This window comes from Silene latifolia, chromosome Y, assembly GCF_048544455.1.
Source record: "Silene latifolia isolate original U9 population chromosome Y, ASM4854445v1, whole genome shotgun sequence".
Classification (NCBI taxonomy): domain Eukaryota; kingdom Viridiplantae; phylum Streptophyta; class Magnoliopsida; order Caryophyllales; family Caryophyllaceae; genus Silene; species Silene latifolia.
The window spans coordinates 412949358-412959443 of NC_133538.1; the positions used below are offsets into that span (position 1 = coordinate 412949358).

General features: G+C 34.5%; 1 protein-coding gene across 1 annotated transcript; it reads left to right on the forward strand.

Annotated features, from left to right (window-relative positions):
* Positions 1 to 8178: 8178 nt before the first annotated feature.
* On the forward strand, positions 8179 to 9123 carry LOC141632349 (uncharacterized). The gene has a single exon (XM_074444902.1). The coding sequence runs from the start codon at positions 8179 to 8181 to the stop codon at positions 9121 to 9123; it is 945 nt and encodes a 314-aa protein (XP_074301003.1).
* Positions 9124 to 10086: the final 963 nt, after the last annotated feature.

The window sequence follows — 10086 nt, forward strand, 5'->3', positions numbered from 1 at the left end:
GTGAAAAATGAATTTCTAATGTTATTATGAAAGCGAGTTACACATATGGCAACAAGAGTTATACATTCTGTAAGTAGAGTTATACATATAATAAGAAGAGTTATACATTCAAAAACTTAAGTTATTGAAAATGTTTTCGATTTATACGCAGATAAATGCGATTCAAAGAACAATTGTATAACTTCTATGTTCGGACAATGTAACTTTGGCACTATATCTAGCAACTTCATCAACTACCACATCAAGATTATGCCAAAATGTCTGTTACACTGGTTGTACTCTACGTTGAAACTTTTCTCTCGATTGAATCCTTAACGACAGTCACTTCAACTCCATCGACTTCAGCATAACCCTCGGTCTTACATGTATCGATTGAGCAAATGACCTCTAGTTGGAATTCCTTGAAAACCTCACGGGTATAAACATTTGACGCATATTCCTCTATGGGTAAATGCGTCCCCCTTGCTGGTGTTGAGTGTCGGTTTTCATGGTCAAGTCTCTTCTGCATATGCCGTTGATGGTCCAAAGCGCTTTCAAAACGCATCCAAAACTCCGATGAACGTGCCGACTTCGCTCGAACTTCTTAAAAAAACTATTAATGCTCTCTGATCTCTGGGTTGTCCTCATTACACCACCCATGTTCAAGTCCCTGCAATGCGCCATCACCCACTGGCTCCTTTTATCGTACACTTCTGTAAACCACTCTTCGTTCACAACACCATGCACTTCCATTATTTCTGCCCACCTACAGTCAAAGTCGTCTGCTTCTAGGTTGTTGTCCCATATAATGGTGTTCAATTTCTCAAGAAACTCCTTATAATCCTCCCTTGTCACCCCGAACTTCGATGGCATCTTGTTCATTATATGCCACATGCAAAATCGGTGGCGTGCAGTCGTGAAGGCAAGGGGTACGGCCTTAATAATGCCCGCATCCTGATCTGTGATAATGTACTTGGGTTCCTTTCCACCCATAGCATTCAAAAACCGGTTGAAAACCCACTGGAAGGATTCATGGTCTTCATGGGCAATCAATGCCCCACAGAATGTCACTGATCGCTTATGGTGATCTATGCCAGTGAATGGCGTGAAAATCATATCGTACTTGTTTGTTGAGTATGTTGGGTCGTACGACACTGCATCTCCAAAAACGGAGTAGTTCCTTCTAGCGGTTCTCACACCCCATATTGCCCTTCGAAGGTCATTATCCTTGTCAACTTCATAATCAAAATAAAACCCCTGTCTATTTTGCGCCATATTCTTGAACCGGTCTATGAACAATTGACCGTCCCGTTTATGGATGAAGCACTTCACATCTCGGTGGAAGTTCTTAAAATCAGTTAAGGATGCACCAATGTTCTCGAACCCGTTTACGAGTTCCTTACACATGTTGTACGTCCTAGTTGCTCCTATCCTCAATCGCAAAGTGGACAACAAATCCTGATCAGTGCTGATTAATAATCAAGGATTCCTCAACTATAACTCTTTCACCTTTTCATACAACTTCATGAAACATATGGATAACTCCATTGATTGATTGTGCAACTTCTTATTATTTATAACTCTTACATATGCGAATATGTATAACTCTAACAATGTTCTATATATCTCTAAGGCTGTATACCTTTAGAAGTTTGCCATTCAATTATTGGAGGTTTGATTAATAGTAAACTAACCCTTGAGTTGTACATTATCAAGTACTTGTGACGATCCTCACTGGATACAAGCTCGTGATTATGCCCCATGTGGAATCGGTCAATTACTAATACTCCATTCTTCATAAATAGCCTGACATGTGCTTTACACCCTACCCTCTTGACTGTATATTTCCTCTGATTCGCAGTTCTTATTCCCTATTGCATTTCTTCTTCCCTTATCCCGGTCTCATTTTTTTAATTACTGCCTCTCCTTTTGGGACATATGTGAATCCCTCTCTGTTGCAAACCCGCAACTTTGACTTGATTTCACCGTCGCGCCATTTTTTCGTCGAGTACTTCCGAACATCAAACCCCGAAGCCAATGCATAAATTTTATAGAATGTCACTGCCTCGTCGATTTCAAAATATTGTTGCCCTACACAAGGTGTAAACTCCGCTGCCAAATGCTTACAATACTCAGTTTCCGCTACCTTACGACCATCTGAGCAGAATCAAACATCCATGAAATGATTAAGAAATACATAACTCCAAGCTACTTATCATTTTCTTTGTAACTCCAAGCATAGAATGTATAACTCTAGGCATACACTGTATAACTCTGGGCACAGACTGTATAACTCTAGACACAGACTGTATAACTCTAGGCACAGACTGTATAACTCTGGGCACAAACTGTATAACTGTAGGCATATAATGTATAACTCTAGTCACAGTTTGTATAACTCTAGTCATACAATGTATAACTCTGGTCATACAATGTATAACTCTACTCACACCCTTTATAACTCTAGTCATACAATGTATAACTCTAGGCACAGACTGTATAACTCTGGGCACAGACTGTATAACTGTAGGCTTATAATGTATAACTCTATACACAGTCTGTATAACTCTAATCATACAATGTATAACTCTAGCTATAGTCTGTATAACTCTAGGCACAGACTGTATAACTCTAGCTATACAATGTACAACTCTAGGCACAGACTGTATAACTCCTTAGCATATAATGTATAACTCTTAGGGTATAATTTATAACTCTAGGCATATAATGTATAACTCCAAACACAGTCTGTATATGCTAAGAGTTATACATTGTATGCCTAGAGTTATACATTTGTAGACTCAGTATTCTTCGTAGTTTCGTAATGTATAACTCTAGGCATACAATGTATAACTCTTACCCATATATGGATAATTGTACTTCACAGAGTGTATAACTCTTGTACACAATTTGTATAACTCTTGTTATTTTTTGTAAAACTCATAACTGTCTAATAAATTTTGCCTTTTTCATAACTCTGAGTCATGTGTTGTATAATCTGTTGTACACAATTTGTATAACTCTTGATTTTTTTTTGTATAACTCATAGTGTCTAATAAATTTTGCCTTTTTTCATAATCTGCAGTGACGTGTTGTATAACTCTGTACAAAATTTGTATAATCGTAATCATACAATGTATAACTCTAGGCATATAATGTATAACTCTATACACACCTGTATAACTCTAATCATACAATGTATAACTTTAGACACAAAACGTATAACTCTAGGCATATAATGTACAACCCTCCACATCCTATAACTTCACTTAATGAATGTATAACTTAAGCTATAACATGATAACTATATCAAAATTGGTTGTTTAGTAAGAGTTTTTACGCACAATTTAGGGTTTGAATTACTCGTTAATCAAGTCATGCAGAAATTGTCAAAGAGTTTTACAAAAAATCAGTGAAGTTATAACACGATGAATATAAGAACTGCATGAGTACACTGTATTTATTGAAGTTATACATATTATTGTCAGAGTTTTACTAAAACCCACTGAAGTTATAATTCGTTCTTTATCAAGCTTTTAAATTTCCATCATTTTTTGCCATGAACAACAAGCTACCAAAATGAAAGAACAAATCTGATGAACACCATGAAAGTACAACACCATTAAGAATAATGAACACAAATGAAATAACTACAAGCTACAATAATGAACATCAATCCAAAATTACATATAGCACTTTATATTTGAACATCAAGCTACAATAATAACCTAGACACAAATAAGAAAGTAAACAACTCACCATCGACGGCAACTTCAATCTGCATATGATCCATTTCTCAAACACTGACTGTCACTTCCCGCTTCTTTCTCAGATGAACAATGACAATTTATTTTGTCTTCAACAAAGCTAATGAATTTTAACGGATGAACAATGAAGTAGTATTTATCTGATGATCAATGAAAGTTGATTACATTTGGGATGAAATTTCTCTTCTTTTTTTGATGATTTATATTGGATTTTACAGGATTTAGGATCGTTTTTGTGGTGATTTTTATGGGTTTTGCTTGTTGAGAGGTTTTGAATGGTGAATGAAGAGGGAAAGCATGCAAAATGATATATTTGTGTTTGTTTATTCCTATTGTCCGCGGGATATGCAGTGGAGGAAGTACAGAAAACAGTGCCACTAGACCCTCTCTCATACAACAAGCATTTCCTTTTTTTTTGCTCTAAAAAAGACCCCCTCTCTCCTCATCTCATCCATTCAATCCCTTCATCCAAGGGCTCTTATAAGGACTTAGGGCCTTATATGGTATAAAGGCCTTATAAGAACCCTTCTATATATATATATATATATATATTTTGATTGATTGATTATAATCATCACTATATCAAATTAAATTTATTTATTAATAATACTTCGTATGACTGATTAATCTCAATAAGCACACTATAAAAGTCAATCATCTTCTAACCTTTGTATGCCAACATATGTATATTCTTTCAGCAATCAATGTAGTTATTGTCGTTTAGAAAGCTTTCTCCTATTTTGTAGTTATTGTTTGCATATTAGGGAGTATTAATTTTGGCCATTACTTCAATGCCTAATTTATGTACTATAATGATTTCATATACGTATAATATTTGTGTTGACTAACCTTAATTTGTATAGCATTTTTCTTGCTAATGAGTTATGGGGTATTTTGTAGTGTAGGTAAACAAGTTGATTATTTGTTTACATAAAGACTAATGATCCTGAGTTGTCAAAAGGGATATTCATCGTAAATCTGTGCTTAATGAAAAGCACCGCATAATATATTGAATCTTATCCTCTAGCGTGTTAATCAAGTTTTGAATGTCAATCTCTATTTCATTACTAAGTCTACCTTTATTACAATAGATAACACTCTACCAATATGTAATACTCGTATAAGATTAAGAATATCATTCTTGAAAAAGATAATATTTGTGTTCGTGTTATCTATAGAAAGGACTCCTTCTATACATATGTATTGTTGCTCAATGTTGTTACGGTGCTTTATTTCTTTCTTTTGAATAATTATCATCTTACTTTTGCAGGTTGAACCTAAGTGCAAGGGCTCGATTTTTAGATGTTACGTAGTACTTCCTCCGTCCCAGTTTTTGTTTCCTTTGATTTTGACACAAAGATAAGATCAATAAAAGGTGGTAATGTACTACTTAGACCATATTCTTTTCGGCTGAAAATAGCTAAACTGAATTAAATGGAGTTGAACTAAAGTGGACTGAACTTACTGGAGCTGAGGTGAACTGAATGTAGTTGAAATAAGAGTTAAATTTATGTCGAGATGAACTTAACAGAACTGACTGAAATTAAGCAGAACATAATTAAATAGAGCTCTGAAATAAAATGATCTTAAATTAAGCTGAAAAGAAGAGGGTCTTATAAGGTTGATTGATTTTTATCCGTGTTTGTAAGTAAAGGTTTTTTTAGCAAAGTTAATATGAATAGTACGTCATGAACTTTCGAGTTTTGAGCAGTACTCAATCAATGACCAACACAAGTAATTAACAAATATGGAGTACATATTGTGGTGCATTAATTAATTAATTTTTAAAAAAATTATTATCCTAATCATAGTAGATCTTTAACCAAATTTAATAAAATTATACTAATAAAAGTAGATTTTTTAAAATTTAAAACAAATTTTAATAAAATTTTCCTAATATAAGTAGATTAATGTAATTAAATTGGATTATCGTAATTATGTCCATTTTGATACTCATCTATCAATCAATATCAATCAATCAATCAATATCTATCTATATTATTAAAGGAAGCTTTTTTCGAGCTGCGTGAGAGACTCCAACCTTTAAAAACTACCTATCTATTATATAATAACCAATAGATAAATATTTGAAATAGAAAAAGAATTATATCCTATATATAATGTACGTAAACAATGGACTTAATAGTTAATATAATCAATAAAAAAAACAAATATGAGTCTCGGTACATTCGAACAACTCCGTCACGCAAGTTGGGAAGACTATATATACCTTGCATATAGAAGTCAGATCCCGCCCCCTCTTATTTAGACTATAATTTTCTGATTTCTTATTGAACTCCCTTTGTTTTCTTTTACATTGAATGTGTATATTAAAGTTTGCATAAGAACATGTATATAGCATGCTTTGTCGATGAATATATTGTGATTGCTTTTTATAACCATTAATATAGAGTTATCATCTTTTGTCTAATAATTTGGGTTGAAATCTTTTCAGGCACACGTTAAGTTGAACGCATGTGATGGTCGAATTCATGGATAGAAATCTTCAAATAATTAATCGTAAAGGTATAGTTTTTCATTGCAATCAAACAAACACAAGCTTTGTTAGTAGCAAAATTGTTTTTATGAGTTTGGTTTGTAGTATGATTCATGATTGTTTTTTAATCTATATATATCTCCAACATATTATTGACTTTATTGTCGTCTACCCTTTAATAACCTCTCATCCGCTCCTACGTACACTATTGGAATTATATACTTTTCATGCCCAATTCTTAATGTATAACAAACACCGAGTATATTACAATTATTATGTAGTTGAGAGTATATTAATGATGCGGGATAACTTGCGTTTTGGTTACACTTAACAATTTTCAGTTGCAACATTATACACGATAAATATAACTTATTTCGAGTGATTACAAATATTTCAAGTTTTCTAACGGCATTAGCTCAACACTTAAAATAAATACATAGCTAAAACGCATCACAACTATCACATTCATATAATTAAATGTATGTAATACTCAAAATCCTACGGAGTACAACCTATTAATTTCTTGCCTAAAATGACCTATATTTATAGTATAATGCACAATATTCTATAATACTGACCTAGGTTAAATCTTATTATCTGTGTTGATTGATATACATGTGTTTTAACAGAAGACTACAACATCGGAAGAATCTCAATATAGACAAAGAGAAAAAATAAGTTGCAAGGATAAAGGAGGGAGTGTGTGTATAAAACAACTATGCCATGTTATGTATGTACGTATGACATCTTTTGCATTATACAATTCATATCCCAACTACCAAGGTACTGAAGGTAGTATTCTAAATCATGTAGAATTTGATAGTTAAGAGGATATCAATGTATTGTACGTATGAATAACATCGTCTACCACTATTTTTATTTTAGCATTATTTATTTTAAGTGTTTGGAGATTTTAATATTGCTCCAAATTTGTTTCCCTACTCAGTACTCATTAACTTTATCCAATTTGAACTTCCATGATACAATTTTATAATGTTAGGCATACTTGAATAGGTGTAGTGTATGACTCGTGCATAAATAGAATATGAAAGAGTTGTATAATATTAAGCATTTCAGTTGTTGTACGATGCCCAACTTCTTTTTGCTAAGTTGATGTCAAATTTGAAAATAAATAATATATTCATAATTGTTCGACTCTTAAATACTCATAAAACATGGACTTCGATCACATAGATTTTTATATTGTTTTTTCTAGAAAAAATTAAAGTAATTTAATTTGTAAAAATTAGAGACTCTATCTTACATAGCTAAACCACCAAAAAAACCATATAGTACCATGAAAACACTTTTTGGTTACTAGATTTTACACAACAGAACATTACAAGTAGGCCCGTGCATCGCACGGGCATTAAATCTAGTATATACTTAAAAGAGGAACTTTTGGAGCGATTTCATTGGTTATTACCTTTGAGCGATTTCATTGGCTATTACTATTGTTGATAAATTATATGTATTATAATGCTATTATTGAAAATTTAAAATAAAATAACTAATTAATTAATTAAGATGATTAAAATTTGGAGTCTAAAACTCTATCCTATACAATTTTCTATTACAATCATTATATAATTGTAGTCACATAAAAGCCTATACCTTGAAATATTTAATAGACATCAACATTTAAAGTGTTAAACGATATCCCTATTATATCGTATATATTAGGTGTATAATATCAAAGCTAATTTAGTATATTGTATATTTAGTTTCCTCCTTTGTAGGCATTAGTTAGGGCAACTAATTATATGTGCTTTGTATTTAAGGTTTGTATCGTCTGCTTTACTAATTCATTCAATAATACAATATCTTCCATCATCTCCCTTGTGTCGACAATTTCACATGGCATCTGAGCTTCATTGATCCTGGTTTCTTTTTTTTCGACCAATCCAAAATCACACCACCACAAAATTTATCAACATGACACAGGGAGACGGAAGTCATATTAAAACCGATCACAAAAACGAGTACATACCACCTTCCTCGCCGTTGTACCTTCATCCAAGTGAAAGCCCTAATCTATCCTTGTCTCAAATAATTTTTGACGGGGACAATTACCAATTATGGGCGGATGCGGTACGAAACGGCCTCGATGCTAAAAACAAATTAAGTTTTATCGAGGGTACCGTAAAGAAACCGGTGATTAAGGAAGGAGAGGCAGAGACTCTTGAGAGCGTTGCTTGGCGACAGTGCAACGCAATGGTTAAAGCGTGGTTGCGAAACGCAATTCACCCAAAACTTCATCCTAGTATAGCCTTTTCCGAGTCTGTTGTTGAGATTTGGAAGGAACTACGGGACAGATATTCCAGTGGCAACGCACCCCGAGTACATCAACTCAAAAGTGATCTCAACGAGTGCAAGCAAGGAAAGAATCAGTCCGTAGTCGAGTATTATACTCAATTAAAGGCGCTTTGGGATGAATTATCAAATTACAGTAAAGTACCACCCTGTACTTGTGGCGCAGCAGCGGAAATGCTTAAGGAGCGCGAGGAAGAGAAAGTTCACCAATTCCTAATGGGTCTCGATGGTGGTCTCTACGGCAATATCCGCTCTAATTTATTGATGGAGGATGAAGTCCCTGCTTTGTCAAGAGCGTATGCTCTAATTTTGCGAGAGGAACGTCATCGTGCAGTCACCAAGGCAAAGGAAGAACCCATAGAAGCGGCTATGGCAGCAAAGGTAATCGGGGATTCCACAACAGAGGGTGATAGCACAAGTGTTATTCGATGCACTTTTTGTAATAAGCTATGGCATACGGAGGATAAATGTTGGGAAAAGATGCGCATCCAAGGAAGAGGCCGTGGCCGAGGCAGGAATGGCGGCCGTGGAAAGGGAGGCGAGACGTGGTGGCTCCAACCAGACTAATGCCGCCACTTGTCACCGATGATGATGCACAAACCTTCACTCCGGACGAGGTCATTCAATTGCGATCTTTATTGGCTAATAAGGCAGACAGTGGTCAGAAAAACGCAGGTATGAATGATACTCGATATGGTCATTGGTTACTCGATAGTGGATGTTCACATCATATGACAGGAAGGCGCGATTTGCTTGTTGATATTTGGCGAGGGCGAGCTTCTACAGTCAGCCTACCCGATGGCTCACAAATCGTGACACAGGAGCATGGAAAAGTTGTGTTGAATGACAATTTTACACTTAAAGATGTTCTTTACGTTCCGTCTCTAACTTGTGATTTAATATCGATACAACAATTAATTACGGAAAATAATTGTGTTGTGACCTTTTATAATGATCATTGTGTTATACAGGACCAATCTACGAGGATGAAGATTGGACGGGGTGAGCACATTGACGGGGTCTATTATTTTAAGGGTGAAGGAGCTCATGTAGTGGCGCAAGCAAGCACGACAATTGACTCTAGGGTTTGTGGCACAAAAGGCTCGGACATCCGTCTAGCGATTTTACCTCTTTTCTCGAATTTAGTTGGTTTTAATTTGTCTTGGAATTCTAATAATGTCTGTGATCCGTGTTGTCGGGCCAAACAAACACGTTCGGTTTTTAAGTCTAATAATAAGAGAAGTGCGGAAATTTTTGCTTTAATACATTGTGATATTTGGGGACCTTATCATACGAAAAGTTTGACGGGTTCACATTATTTTCTCACTATTGTTGACGACCGGAGTAGATATGTTTGGGTTCGATTAATGCGTGATAAAGGAGAAGTAAGTCAATTATTGATTAATTTTTGCCAAATGACAAAGACTCAATTTGGGAAGGAGGTTAAAGTAGTACAAAGTGACAATGGGACGGAATTTTTAAGCAATGTTATGAAAGACTATTACAGTGAACATGGTATGATTTTCCAAA